Consider the following 22,846-nt stretch of genomic DNA (forward strand, 5'->3'; position numbering starts at 1 on the left):
GTGTCCTCCAGTTCTCTAGCTGTTACTACTATAAAGAAATGCAACTGTCTTCTGAAAATTAATGTTACACATACCCCCTAATGAAACCCTGTATTTCTGGTACTTTCTCTTTAGATTTATTTGGGTTTTCTATAAAAATGAACAATGAATATTTCCTACTTTCTTATAAAACTCTGCCTTGACTTACTCTATTGGCTAGGCTTTCCAACATAATTTTGAAAATAAGCACTGATGGTGGAAAACCAGCCCTTTGTTTCTGACTTTAAAGGGAAATGAATTTTCCTCTTTTGGGAAGATGCTTGTTTTTTGTTTGTTTGGTTTTACATACAAACTACCACCTTAAGGAAATTCCTTTCTGAGTCCTAATTTATCAAGTTTTTTTTTTTTAATCATGAATGGGTGTTAAATTCTATTAAATACTTTAACTGGATCTACTGAACTAGTCATAATGGTTTTCTCTTACAGATTTCAATGCTAAGCCATCATTACATATGAAGGTAGAATATAAGAGTATACAAGTAGACAAATGTAAACATAGAAATTTGTATTGTAAAATACTATTTTAATCTGTTTTACATAATATTTCAAGTTTTGGCAGCCAGCTAAGTTGGCAGCCAGCTAAGTTTGAAAACCATAGGACAAATGGTCTTTCGGAGGTCTTTCGACATCACAATTCTCCATCTGCAGTGTCTGAGCTATGCTCTTTCAGTTTCTCTAATCCTACCAGAAAAAGAAGCTTCTACTAGATGCTAATTCAGTGTGACAGAGTTCAGAACAGAGAATCAGACAAGAGCCAGAAAATATGCCATGTTCAACTCACAGGAATGTAAGACCACAATTTATCATCATAAGATCAGTCACAAATAGATGTGAGTTCATTTCACAAAATTAGTGAAGTAGAAAACTAAAGGACCAGAGGTCAAAATGAAACTACTGGAAAGAATAACAGAAAAAGTAACACAAGGGAACATTATGGTTTTCCTTTTTATTTAATCAAAGACTGGTGAATAAACATAAATACAGCACAATTACTTCAGATCATTCTTCATATTGTATACACACAGACCGATGAACGTAATCTGAAAGAAACCTGCAGTCAGCAATGAAATGCATACAGCTTTTCCTTCCCTCGCTCAAAAAAATTTAAAAACACGCAAACTTAGAATCTCATCAGCACACACTCTCCTGTGACAAATGATTCAGACATAAATAGTGGGCGCAAAGAAACTATATGCTAACATATGTATAACCTTTGTTAATGAAAAACAGAAGCAGCCATAATGATTAAGATACATTCAGTTACTGATAACTAGCTGTGCCCTAAAGGGCATTATCAAAAGAGAAATCGTGCTGCAGAGAAAAGCTATATATACATACACAATGAGAAAATAAACTGCAAGATTAACGCATGCATGTTTAATACTGGAAAAATCACAGCCCTCCAAAATTTCTCCACGTTTGTTATAAAAGCCCTCTGCGCTCAACTAAAATTAAAATGATCTTAAAAGGATAATACTTTTAAAGTTTACTTAAGTCTTTTCAGCCACAGAAACTGCAATGGAAATAAATGTTCAGAGTCATTTTCAAAACAAAAACAAAAATCTATTCTTCTGATGACATGCATGATTAAAAGGTCTATGCAAGATACATTGCTCTACATTCCCAATGACTAGGAAAAAAAACCTCAAGTCAATTTTTAGTTTGCAGATGGTCAAAGGATTTTGTATTCCAGCAGGAGTTCAAATCTTCTGGATCTTTTCACCAACAACTACTGGATTTTCTTTTCTGATTTTCTCAGCAGCATCAGCTTTGTAATTGTAAGAGCAATTGTGTACATCTGAGTAACGGTGTACACCACAGTAAACATTTCCACACCGGCATTCAAACCCTGAAAATGGATGAATACACATACATGAGTTGAATGGAAGGTCTAAATATTAAACTCTCTAGCATAATCAATGTTAAAAAGATCATGTATTTAGGGCAGCAATCTAAAGAATCATTCCAAATAAGCAGTTTCACAACCTAATAAACATCCTCAAAATTCACTAGCTGATAGCTTCATTTCTTGTTCCCACCGACAAACAGAGGTTTGTGCCACACCAAGTCATAACCACTTCTCTGAGTTCAAGTTTCTTCACCTGTGACACAACTGCTTCCTATCAAAAACAGGATTGCTAAATTGAAAATGTGAAACATTTCTCAAATACTACAACGTGAAAAAATAAGCATACTGTCAAAAGGCAATCTTAAGATTTAATTAAGAAAGATGAAACTTTTGACAGAACTGTTAACAAATAGAACAGTATATTAGCTCTCCCTGGCTAACCTCCAGTGGAGACGTGAACATAATCTGGTTGAGTGATGAAAAGCATGAGATCCAGTTATGGTTGCCTAAGCATGAATCTATTTACTAACAAAGACAAACTACTCAGCCTCCCTAAGCCTCAGTTTCTGGAATTGGTTACAGTATGAATTAAATGAGGAAGTATTAAGTGCCTAACATACAGTAAACATGCAATAAATGCTACCTATTTTAGGGAAATGCCCCAAGAAGTGAAGCCAAAAGATAGATATAAGCAGTGTGGATAGTGTTTAAATAAAACCAGTCCTGCATCCCAAATTAGAATTTTACGGTATGATTGAATTGTTGGAAATGGAACACAGGAATCAATATTTTAAACATCGACATCTTCTGTAAACTTCCTTTACCACAGTTTTTAAAAAAAACTTTAAAAAGATACTCTAACTTCACAATATCTTTTTATTTTAAAAATTTGATTATTATTTTTTTGGACATGCCGCACGGCTTGTGGGATCTTAGTTCCCTGACCAGGGACTGAACCTGGGCCCTCAGCAGTGAAAGCGTGCAGCCCTAACCACTAGACTGCCAGGGAAGTCTCCTGTAACTTCATAATAATGAATGAAAGATAAAGCCAAGAATACCACCAGACTGACAAAACTGGACAAGAGAGAAATTACTAAGTCACAGCCTCCTAATCATGAAGTCTAAGTTCCTGAGATTTAGAAAGACAGTATTCGATATAAAATATGTACACTTAAAATTGCCTTTATTTGTTCATGTTTGTATTCTTTAAATAAATGCATTTGCCAAGGCATGGGCCAGTCTTAAACATCTCTGATATCAGACTGTAAATCTCCTTTCCTCTTTATCTACTCCTTAGCCAGATAAACCTTCTGAAAACATAATCTTGCTCAAAATCTTACTGACTCTTAAATCGATTTCTTAGGCAGAGTATCCAGCACAATGCCCGGCACATGGTGAGCAATAAATAATGATTTATAGCTGCAACTGCTCCCCATCAATTAACCATAGCACACCTCACTAGCCTTATCTCTGTGGTGGTATGGGACACCTTTCTTCACATATTTTGTGCTACAGTCCCCATTTATGGTCCCTAAACATGCCCTATTCTTTTCTTTCTCTGAGCTTTCGTTCAAGCTATTTTTTTTTTCCCCTTGAAATGCTCCCATTTCCATCAGTTATAAGTCCTACTCATCTTTCAAGACCCAGCCGAAATATTCTACCTTCATGATTCTTTGATGGGCCTCTACTCCTCTTCTTTTATATAAATTAGTTACTCCCATCCCTGAATTCCCAATCTATTTGCACTTAAATGTACTTTCTTTGCCAAATATCCAAGTAGTATTTCGCACATTTTTTTCTCCCCTCTTAATAACACTCCCAGCTAACAGTGCTGTTACAGTAGTTAACGTGCAGTGATTACTTACTGTGTGGCAGCACAGGGCTATGTGTGAACCCTTACATGGATGAACCCTCACGACAACCTATGACATAGGGAAAGTACTTCACAGCTCACCAGGGACTTAAATATTCTCTCACACACAACAATCTCTGGCTCGCTGAAGGCAGGAGCTACATCTTTGCCCTTTCACAGCACCTGGCACACTGACCTTACATGTCTAATATTCTCAAACTCAGCTGAAATGAACTTTTAAAACAAAAGCTATTCATTTCACTATTAGGTATGTAATTAAAGCTACTTTTATTTGAGAAAACTCAGAAGGTGAAGCACATACATTATTAACTCATGGGAACAGAAACAATCTTAATTGAAGCCATTAATAGTAAGTCACGCATCATCTTAAATAAAATCTTAACTTTAAACCATGTGATTCAGGCCCTTACCAGTAAGTCCCACTTTCTTCCTGCACATGAAACAGCGATTCTTTTTTTGTTTTGGTTTTTCAAGAGACTTGCTTTGCTCTTCAGATGGCTGCTGTGCCGTTTCTGATACTGAAGCTGACAAAAATAGGGAGGTGGTAAAATTTAATGATTCAATGAGATTCTGATGTTTGGGTGGTTGTCATCCTTCACCCCACCCACAATGATCTGTTTATTCAGAGGATAACTGAGTACTTTATTAACTTACTAGAATGGAAAGATGCTCACATTAAGTTACAGAGTAGTTTATATAATATGACCTCTTTTTTGTTAAATGCATATATGTATGTTAAGTATGCATGTATACACACATGCAGAGAATCTAGACTATACACTGACATTAATACTGACTCTAGAAAGTGCTGTATTTTCTAATAATTATGTATTTGTCCAATAAAAGACATACAACACACAAATACTACTAAGGCAGTGTGTAAGAAAATGGCCACATGCAAACTTCTAAATATCGTTGAGCTCAGAACTGTGTATTAATAGATTTCAAAGAGAACAAGGGAAAAAAGGCTGAAACCAAGATTCAGCGGAATACTAAGTATGTTCAAAATTCTCAGAATGTTTCATATAAAACCTTTAAAATATAGGGAATAAACTGATTAAAATGTTTTAATTAAGATAATAAATTGATTTAAGTAGTGAAGCCAAGGCCAGCTGCACCAGAATTCGGGTCAAATTATTGCCCCTAAATACTAACTAATGTGACCCCACCCCCACCCCCTCTCACTCACTACCCTGGCCCTCCCAAATGCTGTTACTAGAGTTAGAATCTACAAAGTGACCTAGGAGACATGGTATCTTGTTCTAAAACAGTCAGTGACTTGCCAGGGATCAAGTTCTTAACCTCTGCAATTTTATCACCAACTAGTTCCTTATTCTTCAGTAATCTACTGCTCAACCAATCTATGGGACTCTGCCAGGTACCTTTGCTCCCACTGTGCACAACAAATTCAAAAGGGCTTCCTTTCTCTCCTTTCATCTAGGTCAAGTACCCTTTCCTCCGGGAAACCCAATTCTCTTGCAACTTTTCACTCTGATTACCTTTAATTCCCTTAAATAGTCTCTACCAAATACTGGGCACTTCACAGGAGGCCCCTCTTTCATCCAGGCTTCAAACATTGCATCCAAAAAATCCGCCTTATGTGAAAATCTAATGATGTGCCCTCCAATGTTTAAAATTCTTTGATGACTCCCCACTAACCCCTTCAGGATTTTCTCATCCTTCTTTTCTAGCCTTATCTCTCACCATTCCTCAATGATACTCCATGTTTCAGCTATACTGAAGTATCTGCAGTTTCCCTGAACACACTAAATTTTCTCTTACCTCCGGGCTTCTGTAAAAGTTGTCCTTTCTATGTGGGAGACTTTCCCTATGCCCCTCTCATCCCTCCTCCTTACCTGGCTAACTCCAATGTGTTCTTTTTGTTTAAGCTTACATTATCAACTCTTACTCCATTCCCTCCCCCACAATTTAGACCAGGAAACCCTACTATGCCTGGTAACGCTTTCTGCACTATTATATTATAAATGCCTATTTGACTTAATCTGCCTTTTCGTCCTTGTTATCAGAGCCTATCCCAGTGCCTCCTACTGCACAGTAGGCACTCAATAAACATCTGTTGAACTGAATTAGTACTGAGTTACTTACCTATTATATTTATGTGCCCCATTTCCCCAACTACACTGTAAGCCTGCTGAGGAGAGGGATAGCATCCTATTCCCTGCCTGAGTTTCCAGGACCTATCACAGTGAACTACACATGGTAGATGCTCAAACATCTGATGTAACAGATTCTAACCTGCTTATGTTAACACATCTCATATTTTAACAAAATATGACAAACGGCAAAACACTACAAACTAACAAATATGCGTGAATGAAGAACTCTACATGATTACTCCACCTAGACATTCTAAAGTTAGATGGGAGACAGTTCTATTTTATTTTTGAAACAGAATATGGATACAGAAAACCTTTTATTTTTAATAAATAAATATCCCTAGAATGTAAGCTCCACAAGGGCAGGGACTAAATGTCTTGTTTACTGTTTTATCCCCAGCTCCCAGAACACTATCAGATAAGGTTTGGCTGTGTAAAGAGCTCAAAAACAGTTAATTTGCAATCAGAAAAGAATATTATATTTATTATCTTTGAAACCTATAAGCCATACCTATTCTCCCAAGCAAGTCTGATATTCAAATAAACTAATATAAATAATGCTTTAATGGCAGTAACAACACAACCATCCCACACGATAAACATATTTTAACAAAACCAGTTTAACTACTGAGACACAAACTTTGGTATGTGGAAACGGAGAATAGTGAAAATACATTTATCTGCTACGGATACAAATGCTACTGCGCACCTCAGCAAAGACACCTCACAGTATTAACCCTAAAGATCTGTCAAGACAAACAACTTCTTTTTAACTGACACAACTGCATAACCTTTAAAATGAAGGATCAGGTGACAATCTAAAAGCTTATAAACTAGGGTTCAAATTTGAGGCTCCACTATACCCTCATCAGGCTAACGTAACCTCAGCTTACCTGAAACTAGTGGCTGGTAGCCTGAATTTAAACATTTACCAAATGAATTTTTTTAAATTAATTAATTAATTTATTTTATTGGCTGTGTTGGGTCTTTTTTGCTGTGCACGGGCTTTCTTTTTAGTTGCGGTGAGTGGGGGCTACTCTTCGTTGCTGTGTGCGGGCGCCTCATTTCCATGGCTTCTCTTGTTGTGGAGCACGGGCTCTAGGCGCGTGGGCTTCAGTAGTTGCAGCACATGGGCTCAATAGTTGTGGCTCACGGGCTCTAAAACGCAGGCTCAATAGTTGTGGCGCACGGGCTTAGTTGCTCCGTGGCATGTGAGATCTTCCTGGAGCAGGGAGTGAAACCGTGTCCCCGGCATTGGCAGACGGATTCTTAACCACTGCGCCACCTAGGAAGCCCCTTACCAAATGAATTTATGGGCAGGATGATAATAGCATTCTGTAAAAGTCTATGGTTCTCAGAAATTACTCCTGTTTCCCCAATTTTTATGTGAGATTTAAGATCAAAGCACACCTTATCAAACTCTAAGTTATATAAAAGTAAACAATCTTTTAAAAGGGCCATACTCTTACTGAACCTGAAGCCAAAATAAGGACAGTTTCCTCAGAACTAGGCAGTTTTTCATATTCTGAAGTGAGAACTGTAATCAGAGAATAGCCGCTTGCTAATGACTAAGAACAGGTGGCTGCCTGTGTTGCATCCACTGGTCCTAAAGGGCTATTTGGGAGGCTTATGCAATGGCATAAAGGCTGAGAGATAAACTGTACAGCACCTGCTAACAACTTTTAATGGGAATCTCAACTAGACAAAGTCTTCTGGCCACTACTTTAAAGATACTTCAAAAAGCACCAGGCAGGTAAAATTAGTTTACCCACATGGAGGATCACATTCAAAAGGAACAAAGCCATCTGCTCTGGGTCCTGTTAAAAAAAAAAGAAGAAGAGGAGAAAGAAAAAAAGAAAAGAAAGCAAAGCGTACACATACATAATTATGAATACATAAAACTACTTAGCACTACTTTTTGAGGGGCATATTCAGACACACGGTGAAAAACAAAACTGCACCTAAGATGACATTAATAGGTAAGCCACGAACATTATCTTACAGTAGATACAATATCTATGTAATATAACATATATCCCTGCTTCCAAGAGTCATGACAAGTCTCATTCAGGGATTAGACTAAGCATTCTGAGGTTGGGGACTATTTCTGCTCACCACTGTATACCCAGTGCTCACAAAGAGTGGCTGCTCAATAGATATTTAGTGAATAAATGTACACTTTTACAACCACCCATTGAGATAAAATTCATTTCCCTCCTCTGGACTTCATTTTCTTATCTGCAAAATAAGGGGGAGGACCAAATGATCTTTGTTATTCTTAGCTCAAAAATCCATTACAAAATGAAAAAAAAAAATTAATATTCAAGAGAAAAATAAGCCTGCATAGTGGCAGAGTCCAAAAGAAATACAATGAGAATCACACATTTAATTTTATATTTTCTAGCAGGCATGTTAAAAAGTAAAAACAGATAAAATTAATGTTATTTAAATACATAATCAATATGGAAAGCATTAACAGAATATTTTACTTTGTTTTTTTGGCTACTAAGTCTTCAAAACCAGTGTGTATGTTACATCTAGAGTGTAACTAGCAAATAAATATGCACTAAATATCTAACTGCGACTAGTCACATTTCAAGTGATCAGACAGCTACATGAGACTAGTGGCCACCATCCTGAAGACAGCAGCTCTGTAAATGAGATCAGTTTCTATTAGCAGCTATTTGGAGACAAAAAACCTGTTACATTAATCCTTAAAATACAACTTTGTGTCATCCTTAACAAACAAAAAATAAGCAACCAACTTTCAAAATGGCTCTTTTCCCTTATCATGGGTTAGAACCAAATACCTTAGGAATTTCCCATGACCTGGTTCTGGACAACCTTTCCAGCTTTAGTTCCAACACATACTTGTCTGAACTGGCCACTCCAGCAACTGTTGTTCTGTTTCCTAAATTTCATGTTTTCCTACCTGAATGCTTTTGCTTTTACAAACTCTTCTCCAGCTAAAATACCCTCTTCACTGTGCCTATCTTTCACATAAATGGAATCATACAATAAGCTGGCCTTTTGTACTTGGCTTCTTTTATTTAACATATTTTCAAAGTTCATCCATGTTGTAGCATGTATCAGAATGTCATTCCTTTTTATGGCCAAATAGTATTCCAGTGTATGAATATACCACTTTTTGTTTATCCAGTCATCTTTTTGACAGCCATATGGGTTCCTTCCACATTTTGTTAATTATGAATAATGCTGCTATGACCATTCTTATACAAGTTTTTGTGTGGACATACGTTTTCAATCTGTTGGGAATTAGGAACGGAATTTCTGGGTCATATAGCTAATTCTATTTAACTTTGAGTTACCTTCTTAAACGCCAAAGTGATTCCCAAAGTGGCTGTACCATTTTACATTCCCAAAAATAAGGTATGTGGGTTCCAATTTCTCCACACCCTTAACAATACCTGGCCATTTGTATGTCTTCTTTGGAGAAATGCCTATTCAAATCCTTTGCCCTTTTATTTATTTATTTTTGGATGTGGATCATTTTTACAGTCTTTATTGAATCTGTTACAATATTGTTTCTGTTTTATGTTTTGTTTTGTTTTTGGCCCCAAGACATGTGGGAATCTAAGTTCCCTGACCAGGGCTTGAACCCACACCCCCCCTGCATTGGAAGCTCAAAGTCTCAATCACTGGACCACAAGGGAAATCCCTCTTTCGCCCTTTTAAAAACTGGGTTGCCTTTATCGCAGAATTATATTTCTTTACATATTCTAATCAGATACATAATTTGCAATTTTTTTCCTATTCTCTGTGTTGTTCTTTTCACTCTTGATAGTATCCTTTGAAGCAATAAGGGTTTAAATTTTGATGTAGTTCAATGTGTCTATTTTTTCTTTGCTTGTGTTGTAGGCATCACTGCTAAAGAAACCCAATTCGAGGTCATGAAGATTTAAGCCTGTTTTCTCTTACAAGTTTTATAGTTCTAGCTCTTACATATTGGTCTTTGGTGTATTTTGTGTAATTGTTTTGTGTATGGTGTGAGGTAGGATCCATCCTTATTTGTTTAAATGGCCCAGCATCATCTGTTTTTTTCCCCTATGGAATGATCTTGGTATCTTTGTTGAAAATCAACTGCCCGTAAATGTCAGAATGTTATTTTTGGACTCTCAATTCTATTCCATTGATCTATTTGACTATCCTCATGCTAGTACCATGTAGTCTTGATTACTGAATCCTGTATTCAGTCTTGAAATTGGAATTGTTAGTCCTCCAACTTTGTCCAGATTGTACTGGTTATTATCACCCATTCTTTAAAAATCAACCTCTGGTTTTTAACTCACAAAATTTTCTGATTTTTAGTTCAAAGGGACTATTCCTCTCTGTTCTGAACCACTGATCTGACAATTCAAGTTGGTATGAAGTTGGGAACCCTCAGAGCTGAAAAGACTATGAGAATTCTAATTCACTCTGCCACTCAGAACAGCAATCCCCTCTACTTTGCTCCTGACAATAACTCGGTTTTCCTAAAACACTTCAGTGACGGTGAGCTTACCACCTTTGTCGTGATTTCATTCTACTGCTGGAAAGCTTCAACATTCTCTCATGCTAAGCCTCCTACAACTTCCAAATCACTGGCATTATACAGAATAAGAATATCCTTTGTAGTTAAAACACATTTCATCTTCATTATTTCACTGACTTCTAATAACTTCTAAGGTGGACATGGTTATTATTCTTCTTCAAAAGTAATTAAAATAAGGTTCAGAGAAGAGGAGGTGTCAAGATATGAGAACAGAACCTCTGAATCCAAATTCCATATTCTTTTTACTCTGCTCCAATATCTGAGGGACTGAGAGGTTAACTGAAGTTAAGCATATTGTTCAATAAGAGATTAAGTATGATAGTCTAGAGTGTACTAAGACACTGAAAAAAAAATTTTTTTTAATTAAAAGCTAAGTTTTTATAAACTGTGTATCTGTCATTCTTAACTGATACTGCGTAAGTGAGGTACTGCTATTTATTAAATTAAAAGGCATAATTAAATGAGAAAGATGCTATAATATGGTAAATTCTCAGTTAAACATGAAAAAAATTCTTCAGAGCTTCTCTGTTAAACAGGAGAAAAATTCTTCAGAGCCATGAGGACAAAATGGAAGCAGTAACACCCACCTGGTGGCAACAAACCCTAATTATAAGCAGAATACCTACAGAGAAAAAAGTTGTTTCAAGGACACTATTCTGAAAACTCCAATAAAAAATGTTAGGGAATTCTGGCTTAGATACGCAGCTGCTACTCATGTACCCTCTTTCCATCTGGGATGATCTTCCTATCTAAATAAATTTCCCCTGAGGGATACAAGTGGAACAATAAGGAAGAAAACAGATACCTGGGTAGGTCACCAAACCAGCTGATCCTACCCTGGGAACTGGGGCGGGGCTGGGTATAGCAATAGGAACATACACAAGGACATCCTAGTCCAGGAAGCACCACAACTGTCTAGTGGAAAGAATAATGGCCTAGAGTCAGGTGCCTAGGTTCCAGTTCCAGCTCAAGTGACCACAGAATCTGAGTCAAAGACTTCTCTTTTAGTCTGTTAAGTAGAAGGAAAAAATATTCTCTGCTTTTGTTCCTATCAAATAGGGAAATCAGAAGTACATTGTGTTATGAATATATGTGTACGTGTGTGTATACACACACACACATTCATGTGCATGTTTATAAGACATTTTTAACTCAACAGTATAAGCAAGATATTTTTTAAAAATTCAGCTAAGAGATTTTACACATTGAAAACTAATCCTCTCCAATTCACATGCAACTTATACCTGATTGTTCAAAGATTCTGCTATACTGAAATTATGAGTGCTAAGTTTTTTTGTTTAACTTTTTCTTAAAGTTTTTAAAAGGTACTTAAAAGTTAATACTGGTTTAATTTAAGTCATTGAAATTACATGTGAAAAAAAGTCTATACAATTTAAAACCCCTTTACAATTTCTCCTAATATGGCATCAAGACTACCTTTTGCATTAATGTACCCAGGGCTAGGTGGAGAAAATGATATTGTTCTCCATTTACCATAAATGGCACTTAATAGTTCACCAACTTACAATCTTCATTTTTTTGGTCAAACTTCTAAAACAACTGCTTTTTTATTCTTAAACCGCATATATTTTCCCACTACCAACATGCTAGAATTTGTTCGATTTTAAGACATAAATCCATCTTCATGGATAGCAGCCTATTTTCATTCTTCCTTACTTAGCTCTCTCTCAAAACTGCTAAGCAGCCCTTGCTTCTTGAAATTCTCTGCTGGCATCTATGGCCTGAAACTAATCAGGAACTAGATGACTTAGTCCTCTCCCCTTTGCTGACTCATTATCCTACTTGCTGTTCTTGATTTTGCCTCTCATTTTTCAATCTGTGCTGAGGACTTCCAAATCTCAGACATGATACTGATCATACATTTAAATACTTATTAACTATAATCTTCAACTGAGTTTTTAAGTTTTGAATTTTGACCACCTACAATTTACTCTATCTAAAATCTTATCTAACTATTACTTCTTTCAACCTCTCTGTTGAAAACAACCACACCGTTGTCATTTCAATTGTCATACAATTGAAAGCTTTTACATCACCCTTGTCTTATTTCTCATGGCTAATGGATAATTAAATTTTGGTAATCTTTCTGTTTCCACTTTTAAAATATCCCTTATCTATGCCTGTCCTTAAACTTTTCTATTTAACTAAAAAATAAAAATTATTCACTTACAATATTTATGAATATTTACAATAATATACTGGAATATTTATGTTGGCCAGACAGAACATTTTCTTGCTATAGCAAAATCTACAAAGAGACAAATTATACCAATCATTTGTTGGGCATGAAATCAGAGGACCGGGAATTAGCTAGCTTAACTAAATTTAAACTTTAGCAAACTTCAGCTAAGACTGCTGGATATATCTGTCACTACCCTGTGAACACCATGTACAATGAAGGTTTCACTGGGCACGGCGTCTTCTCCCTTTAAATCACGCCATAGGTAAAATGACACACAGCTCATCTTTGGGCTTGTCTTTCCAGAGTATCCTTCTCAATTAACAAATTGTTTCCACACACTCGTAGAATATAACTAAGTGCAGATTTTTAACAGTGTCCTATAATGCTTCCTCTGCTATCTCTGCCCACTAAGAAAGCCTTCATACACATTTTCAAGTCTTCCTGTATCCACTTCACTTTGATTCACACAATGGGGATATAAAGAGCACGGGCAAGAACAAGAGACACCATGCTATAAATAAAGGTAACTGAATGTGACTGCTGTGCTGAAAGTCACACATGGGGAAATCGGGGGTCACTGCCAGTCAAAGCAGATAGTCAGTCACTTAGTTAATCTGAGTCAAAAGCAAGAGACTCCTCTCAAACCAGCAGCCCCAGTTTGCTGGGAGATGAAATATGTATTTAGGTTAGATTGGGCAAAATAGTAAAAGTGAACAGTATACCACCACCACTCATTTGTTTAATTATATTTCTCAAACAAAACAGATTTTTAATTTTCTACATTTATGCTGATGACCTAATTATGTAAGTGGGAAATGGTTCCCAACATTTCAGTCAATTAAATACTTAAGGATATAAAATATTCTGCTCATGAAGAAAACAAATGTAAAAATATGTATCTTAGGCAGGTAATTTAAAAAACATATGCATCTAGGATAGTGCCTGGCTTATAATATTCAAATGTTAAATAAATGACAAAATATATGCTAGTTCATATGCAAACCTTGCAGGTCTTCTGTTTCAGGTATTGCTTTGTCCACAGATGTACTGTCCACTTGGGAAGATGCTACAGATTCTGATAAAAGTGACTGATTTGATACAGGGCTAGAAAAGCAAAAATATTTAGATTTTTAAAAGAGGATCTCTATGCATGAATAGTAACTAAAGTGATTAATAAGAGTGTAACATATATAAATAGATCCTTAAGACAAGAATTAACCAGAGATCCTTTTTTTTAAAATAACTTAAACATAACTATAGAACTTTGAAACTTGAGACCAATTTGGACCAGAAATTTATTACTTTGGAAATAAAGCAATAGTCTATGTGTATGAATTCACTAAATGAAAACTAGCATGATAAAGACATGCTTCAGGAACCCTAATACAAAGCGTATATGATACACTGGCACAGCAGGACTGAACATCCCCCATCATAAACTGGAAAAAGGAACTTCAGAGTGGAAACTTGCTATCTGTTTCCTAACAGCAGAGTAAGAACGAAACAAACATTTCTGTATTTTTAGGCTTCTAAATGATGTGACTTCAAAGTTGAAAAACAAAACAAAAAACACTGCAATATAAATAGATATCAGTACCACATCATGATATTAAACAAAGAGAACCTGCCGACAAGACTGTATTTTTTAATACAAAGCACTAGTATTTGCACAAGAAGCTTATGACTAGAAAAACTTAACATGCTTCAAAAGGACTTCAGGGTTTGGTCAGGATATATTATGAAGAGAAATAAAGAAAAGGCTGTCTGAAGAGGAAACCTGAGACTTAAAAGACAACTCCCTACTCCCACCCCAATGTAAAACCAATAAAAAGATTTTTCCGACTAGTCAGTAATGACTAGACAGATACAATCTTATGCCAGTTAATCCTAAAGTGACTTTACATAGTTTTCCTTCTTAAGAGAACTGATCAGATATGGAATATATGCTTTATTTTTCAATAGCTTTCCAATCACAATTCAGAGGCTACATCTTACCTTGGCTGCACAGATGAAGACGTAGAGTCTAATGCTGACTGAGCTTCTGGGACACTGCCATCTGTGCACTGAACTGGTAAAGACTCAGACAGACTACTGACAGAAGGTGCTGTAACAGGACCACATCTCTATTAGTGACTCTGTACCCTGGGCAGGCCAACACCTCATCTACAAAAATCAAGATCAGTTTTCCACAAAATATAGCATATGGATTATGTTTTACAATACATAATATGCCAGTTCATTACTTTAGGTAAAATTTTTTCTATAGTTTTCCTATGAAAAGAATGCTAATTTTAAGCAAGGAAACCATACACAAAGTGTATATGTTCAAAAACTAAACTATTCTTAGGATTGATTATCACTCAAACCCTTTAATTCACAAATATCTTCCAGGTACTAGTGCAAAAATGAGATACTCAAAATAAAAAAGATAATTTAGCAGTAAGGCAAACGTAAGTTCAGAATTAAAATCTGTGCTTACGTTATATTATTTTACCTGTTCTTCATAAGGCAGAAATGTAGATGATTTAAAAAACAATAATTTATATTCATTTGATCTTAGCCTTAAGAAACTTTAAAGAAGTTTTGATTAAATGATTCTAGCTTTTGGCTTGAACATGAAGCAATGATGAGAAAGACTTCACATACAATTTTAAATGAACTAAGTTAACAGCCTGCACTTTCATTAACCACAAAAACCTATACATTTAGGCGTTAACCTACATGAGAACATCCTAGGTGAGTACTATTAACACTTTATTTTTGCAAAGCTTATACTCAAAATCCTCATAATTCTTCTTATACAATTACTAAAACAAAAGCCACTTCCATTCCAGGAGACTCCTTGGACATAAAAATACATAAAGAACTCAAGTGAACTGGGGATGAACATCCCTTTCTCTGAGCCAAACTGCTACACCTCTCCTTCCTAATGGACAAAGGCTTTCTCTACAGTCAGCTGTGGCTATCCATAACTCTCTCTTTCCTTCTACAACTATCTTGGCTTCAAAAGTCACCCTAGATAAAAGAACCAAGGTCCTCATATAGCCCTCACTCCTTTAGACCTTATTTTCCACAATAGCTATGTATACTTGAAGTGTGCCTCTATTTTAATAAGATAATAGAGTTCTCTAGCACAGCAAGTAAGACCATGAGATGGATTTACAGTAGTTCTTTTCAATGGGTAAAGATACTCCCATTCCTGTTTCTCGACCACTGATAATCACAGTACGTAATGAGACATTTTCCTGAAGTGAACGTAGTAACAGAAGTACAATGTGAAAGCGGAAAAAGGTACTGGGTACTCTCTGCTATTCAGGTGAATCTCAACTATGAATAGTGCTGTGTTTTACTTACCAGGTGGGCTTATTCTACCATTACTACTATTCTGTCTTTGAAGATGTTCTTTATAACATACTGAACACATGCCATTTGTACGAGGGTTTCCATAAAATCCGCAGCCAGTGGAACAAAGCATAGGCACTTGGCTGTGATTAGTTTCTTGAGCCATGTTCCTCTGTTGCACACCTGAAATTTACACAGAATTAGCAAAGAACTCGGACACACACTACAATCATACATTATCCAAATTTGCTTTATATAATAAAGGAAAATGCACATATACTCTGCCCCAAACCACTCTGTGCAGCTAGCTGTCTCAAGATGTAGGTTGAGGTAGAGAGAGAAAAAAAATAAAGATTGAAAGGATATAAACTGAACTTTTATCTCCAACCGACTCTATACAAGTAGGCCTGTACTGGTTCAAAAAGTGTTATGAACTAGAGAAAGGTATCTGTATCATCAGAATGTTAAGGAAAATCCTTTAAGTCTAGTTCAGCTTGGACTCCTAGTAATGAGAAATACAGTTTGCTATCTGTTGTATTATTAACCTCTAAGCATTTAAACTTTTGCTAAAAGTTCATGTTTTAACTTGCACGATGCTTTCTGTTTAAAAAGCATTTAACATAACATTAGTGCTGGTGAAGATGTGGAAAAACTGGCAGGATACTGGTAAAATGAGAAACTGGGTCAATCTTTTTGGAAAGCTATGTGGCAATTCACCTTAAAAGCCTTGTAAAATACTGCCCTTTTGAACCAATCATTCTCCTTCAATAGAATAACTGGGGTACAATCAGGAAAAAATTATGTATACATACAAGGAATGTTTCACAGCATATTTATAATGCTGACAAAGTTAAAATAACTTAAATGTCTAACATCAGGAGAACATTTTTTTCAGAAGTTAAGCAGTCATTAAAAATATTTTTGGATACTTTTTGAAGGAAGAAATTGCTGATAATGAATGAAAAAGCACAATATAAAATGTATATACAATGTGTTGCCAATTAGGACAAAAAGAGCATCTATTAATCATCAATAAGGATAAGAAAGCATATATCTAAGGATGGCAAAGCTAATTGTGATTTTTTTCTCTCTGATTTGTACCTTCTCTGTACTTTTAAAATCCTGTTAAATGAGGATACTACTTATGTAATTGGGAACAAAATATTTATTTTTAAAATATTTAAAATTTAAAAACTAACAGGCAGAGGAACCGTTTGGGAACCACACAAGGCAATAATCAATTACAGCAGATGGAAGAACCCTGTGTGCCATTTCTCCCATAGAGCAAGTGGTTCTTCGGCATGAATAGCACGACAGAAGGTAATAATAGGTTCTGTCTTATTTAAAACAAAACAAAACAACAAAAAGCCTCCCAAATGAAATGAAGGTTACTCCAAAATGGGTGTTTGTGTATTTACAGATGAGTCTAAGGTCAAAGATCATAAAGGATAAGACTAACCAAAGAAGGACAATGTTCTCCCACTCAAGTTTTCTTGAATTGATAAACAATGAAACATTCACTGTTTACCATTAACAGATTTTTTTCCTTCACCTAAAGTATTTGGAAAGACTGTTGTGGAATGGGAGGGGGGATTTAATGCAAATTTCAGAACCAAGAACAATAATGCATTTGACTGGATTACAAAACAAAGCAGGTTTAGCCTTTGCCTTTAAAAACAAAAACCCAAAACTGCTGAGAACCTTTAGACCTTTAGGCCTAGGAATATAATTGGGGATTTTGACAAACATCTTTTTTACTTCATGATGGTTAAGTCATTTCAGAATCCAACCTTTACTTTTTAAGTCCGTCCCTTTCCTGTAGTTCTGTAAATACACACACAGTGTATCAAATTTAAAAAATCCATTAACAATGTTAGGACAGAAAAGCTAATGTCAAACATTCTGTTGATTCTGGGGGCCTATGTTCATGAGGGATAGTATGTTTGTCTGGTTTGGTATCTGGGTAATTTTGCTCAAGGCCATGGATATAGCTAATAAGTGCTAGAGCTGGGGTTCAGTAGAGGTAGTCTGGCTCTGGAGTCCAAGCTCTAAGTCAGTGGTTCTCAAAGTGTGCTCCTTGGACCCCAGGGAGGTCAAAACTGTTTTCATACCGATGTTAACTAACTGCCTGCCTTTTCCACCTGTTGACATGTGCATTAGTGATGCAAAAGCTATGGTGGGTAAAAACCTGGAGCCTCACCAAGGAGCCAAGCCACGATAGTGGCATGGAAGTGTACTACCACTGACTTCCTCACCACCACACTGTCACAGTAAAAGTGTTAATTTTATTAAATTGTGAGCCTGAACACACGTCTTGTTAATATTTTGTGTGACAAACTGGGAAAGTACTCCTGCTGCATACAGAACTATGATGACTGAAGAAAAAGCACTGTACAACTGAGTTACAAGCTAACCAAGTCATCTTTTTCACGAAACAAGTTTTTTATTTCAAAGAACGACTGACAAAAACTCTGGTTGTTCAGACTTGAGTATATGGCAGGTATTTTCTCAAAAAACGAAGTAAGCCTGTCACTTCAAGAAAAATAACTAATACTATTTACTGCCAAGGACAACAATCATGAAAAAAAGCTTAACAACTATCTCTAATTTTTAGAGTCTCTGATAAGATCAGTGGTGATATTAATGACATGTGAGTAGTTGGTACTATTATCAACATTTGGAAGCTCTGCATAAGTCAGTATTTTCTAAGTGACCAATGTATGATGGTACAAAATTACTCATGAACAAAAGAGTCATTCAAAGTGAAAGACAGACCAATGGATTTTAGAGCAATAGGACAAAAGGTTTTTATATAGTATGAGATTCTACACTGCAACTATTCCTTTAAGAAACTACAAATTGTTATATTTTGGTGTAATATCAAAGAAGAGAAACCTCTATTATCTGAAAATGTTATTAAAATACTCCTTCCTTTTCCAATTAGGTATCTGTGTGACACCAGCTTTTCTTTTTAACACTGTAACAGACTGAATGCAGAGGCAACTATGAGAATCCTGTTGTTTGCTTTTAAACCAGACCTTAAAGATATTTGCAAAAATGTGTAACATGTGTAACAATGTCATGTTTCTCACTGAACCACGGGGGTGGGGGGGGGGCGGGGGGCGGCGGCAGATGGTTATTTTTCATAAAATACTTTAAAACAAATTAATATATATTTTGGATTTTTCTCACTTTAATTTGTAACGATAAAATTTTCACTAGATATGACAGATAATAAACATAAGCTCTTCAGCATACTTGATAATTTTACAGAATACAAAGGTCCTGAAACCAAAAATGCTATAAACCGTCAATGTAGGCAGTGTCACCTCAAGAAGGGAAACGTTGATTGGGAAATGGGAGTACAACCCCCCCCCCCACTTTTTATGTATAAAACAGAGACATACCTATAATACATAAATAAATAACTGTATATGTGGAATTAAAGTTTTACGGAGGTATGAATCCAATTAGGAAAAAGCTAAAAAGGCTCCTGTGGTTAGGGGCGGGGGCCGCAGGCAATAAAAGAAAAAAGAAAGTGTTGTTTTTTTTTTTTTTTTTGGCAGAGCAGAAGGGCTTGTGGGATCTTAGTCTCCCTACCAGGGATTGAATCTGGGGCCTGGGCAGTGAAAGCACCCGGTCCTAACCAGGGAATTCCCGAGAAACACTGTTCTAAATCAGCAACTATTCTATGCTACTTATTAATGACATTAAAATGGTATAAGAAAGAACTTTCCCCACAGGTACTGATAAATCTTTCAGTATAGGCTCCCAATTACAAGCATCCAGAAAACATAAGCATCTTATTTTTATAAAAACTCAAGTAAATAGTCACAGATTAAAAGCACAATCCAACCACCAAGCTTTTTCTATCACAATCCCTGCTTTTGAATAGTAAAACTAAAATTTAAAACATGTAACACTAGCAATTTCCCCAAGCCGAACTGTCCTGGCACAGCAGTAAATCAGCAATTATTTTCATAAGTCAAGAGCTTTCTTACAAAAAACTATTATCCTGGGTGATAAAAAGCACAAAGGATTTCACCAGTTACTTAAAAAGGAAACAAAAACAAACAAACAAACAAAAAGACACAGAAAGAAAAGAATCAGCTTTATTTATTCACTTTTAGGCCACCAAATGTACCTTTCCATGAAGATTCAGAAAAAGACCAAAAGCCATAAAAGGGTATCTTAGTTTATCTTTATGTGTAGTGGCAAAGATGGGGTAGCTATGGAGAAATTGGAAGTCTTGTGTCCCACTGCTACTATACCTTTTTGGTAGCTAAACAGTTTGGATTTAGCCTGGCATTCAGGAAGGAAAAGAAGAAAGAATGAGAAGGCAGAACAATTCCTTAATTGCTCCATGTATTGTGGGATTATAAAACTACAAATCCAAGGAGGTAAAGAATGAGATTACCATACAGAGAAAAACGGATTAGCATGATGTAATTATAAAAAAAGTACGAATTAAAGAGAATTCAGAAAATATGATTTCTTTTTTTTTTATGTTTTTTTTTAAATTTTTTTTCGGGGGGGTACACCAAGTTCAATCGTCTGTTTTTATACACATATCCCCGTATTCCCTCCCTTCCTTGACTCCCCTCCCCCGAGTCCCCCCCACCCTCCCCGCCCCAGTCCTCTAAGGCATTTTCTTCTGTCCTCGAGTTGGACTGCCTTTGTTATACAACAACTTCCCACTGACTATCTATTTCACAGTTGGTAGTACATATATGTCTGTGCTACTCTCTCGCTTCGTCAGAAAATATGATTTCTGATAATCAAACCCACAACTGACTGTCCTCTCTTCCCACCTCAGATTGTACTTAGTTATTTCAGAGCTTACTATGGGCCAAAACGCATTCTTATTGTTTTATTTATATTATCTCATTTAATTCTCTCCAGAACCCTATGATGTTGGTATTACTGATATCCCCATTTTTAAATGAGGAAACTGACATTCAAAGAGACTTAATAACTTGCCCAAGGACACATATCTAGTAAGCAATCAGGTCAACATTCTTTTTTTTAAATCTAAGAAAACAAAGAGAAAGACTTTCAAAGTCCATCCTGTCCCTCCCAAACCTATAAATTCATGAGCATTCATGGATTCTTATTTTCATTTAAAGATAATTTAAAATTTCACTCATTTATTCAACCTTATGATATTATGCAGCTTTAATTAGCTTAACCAAGTTCTTGAGAAAATTTGTTTTTTCTGTCTTTTAACCTAAGAAATTTTTATTAGCATAAAAAATGCAAGATCAAATATTTTAAGCTTGCAAAGAAAATTCACTACCAATTATTAAAATTCTGACAAAAGAACAGCAACAAATGAATGCAACATAGACCCAATTATAAGTGCAAATACATGTTAATTAAACATATTTCCCTCTGCTTCATCCCCTAGAGTTAAGTCACCAAGTTTCAATAATTTTCATTTTGAAATATCTCATGCTCTCTTCTTCTGCATCCCAATTCTGATTCTCATCACTTCACACCTGGGTTATTTTAAAAGTTTTCTTGTTTTACTGCTTCTCCTCACAATCCACTTATTTAAATGCTCCTAAAATACCCAGTTCTCATATTACTTCTGTTTTAGTTACTATATAATTGCCCCAGAGAGGAGCACAAGACCTGGCACTAATGCTCTACACCTAATTTACCCTAACCAGCCCAATTTCCCTGGAAAGTATGCTGAGTGAAAAGTGAATAGGCTTGGCGCTGATCCCAGCTTTGCCGTTTTTTATTATGTATAAGAGCTTGGACATGTTACTAAACTTCCCTAAGTTTCAACTCCTTAAAAGGGTGCTCATATTTATTTAACTAAGACAATGTATACAGAAAGCATCTATACAGTGCCTGGCACATGGCAGAAACTCAGTAACTGCTCTAACTCTGTTCATCCTAAAAGCAGAGGGTCCTTTGCTCCCATCTGTTTGAAACAAATCATGCTCATTGCTGGAAACAAGCTTCTAGCTCACCCTGCTCCTTCCTTCGTAAATGCCTTCTGCTTCTTCACTCTGCCTGTAACAATCCTACTCAGGAAGCAGCTTAAATTCTACTTCTTCTGGGTTCATTTCTGTCCAAATCGATCCTCCTCTGCCCTGCATTCCTACAGAGGCTGTCTGTAACACTCTTTTGGGGCACTTAAGCTTACCATTACTCAAGTGCTTTATAGGTATACAAGTCATTTCCCAGTTAAATGGTTTCTCCTTCAAATCCCCTTTATGCCTATTATGAATACCACAAAACATTCTGAATACATTCAACATATTTCATTACTGTTAGAAGTATTCACATCAGCAAAAAATGGTTATTTTCCATTGAAAAGGGGAGAAAACAGATTGATGAAAAATGTTTCAACCACAGTACTCATAATTTATACACTGAAACAGTCATTCAGCAAGAATGATCAGTAACCCAAGCCAGTTATAAAAGGCGCACACAATTTTTCATTTCGTTGTTGTTCTCCCTCCTCCTGAAATAAACAGGGAGGATATACATAATGTATAATGATGAATTAAATACAGAAGTTGTGAACTGGCAAGCAAGTTAAATATGAACCACAGGCATGTTTGGTTAGCCAACACATATTAATTTTTAAAAATTAGTTGTTAGCATTCAGAAATTGGGGAATGTCAAAAATCCTGGATTTCCAGCTTCTCTTGAAAAACAGCAAGACCTGACAACAGTGGACTGGTGTTCCCAAAATTAACACCAATCAGCTAGGACCCCCCTCTTAGACAGAGCCCATACTCTCCAATTCAAGGCTACCTTCACTTTCAGTTACCTGACCAATCTTATAAGCATCAGTTTTAATTCCTAAATTAACACCTACGACCTTTTGAATTTGGAATCTTTACTATTAATT

General features: G+C 36.0%; 1 protein-coding gene across 5 annotated transcripts in view; it reads right to left on the reverse strand.

The window, feature by feature from the left end:
* Positions 1-966: 966 nt before the first annotated feature.
* The window catches only part of ZFAND6 (zinc finger AN1-type containing 6), a 65,485-nt gene continuing 43,605 nt past the window's right edge, over positions 967-22,846 (reverse strand). For all 5 annotated transcript variants that reach the window (XM_057720272.1, XM_057720274.1, XM_057720273.1 and 2 more), the window contains 5 exons: positions 15,988-16,158; positions 14,629-14,737; positions 13,637-13,737; positions 4,172-4,285; positions 967-1,888 (listed from right to left, as the gene is read on the reverse strand). In XM_057720272.1, the coding sequence (XP_057576255.1) occupies positions 1,740-1,888; positions 4,172-4,285; positions 13,637-13,737; positions 14,629-14,737; positions 15,988-16,141 (627 nt within the window). In that variant the 5' untranslated portion in view covers positions 16,142-16,158 and the 3' untranslated portion in view covers positions 967-1,739. The remainder of the gene's footprint in view (positions 1,889-4,171; positions 4,286-13,636; positions 13,738-14,628; positions 14,738-15,987; positions 16,159-22,846) is intronic.

The sequence above is a fragment of the Hippopotamus amphibius genome, chromosome 2 (assembly GCF_030028045.1).
Source record: "Hippopotamus amphibius kiboko isolate mHipAmp2 chromosome 2, mHipAmp2.hap2, whole genome shotgun sequence".
NCBI classification, from domain to species: Eukaryota; Metazoa; Chordata; class Mammalia; order Artiodactyla; family Hippopotamidae; genus Hippopotamus; species Hippopotamus amphibius.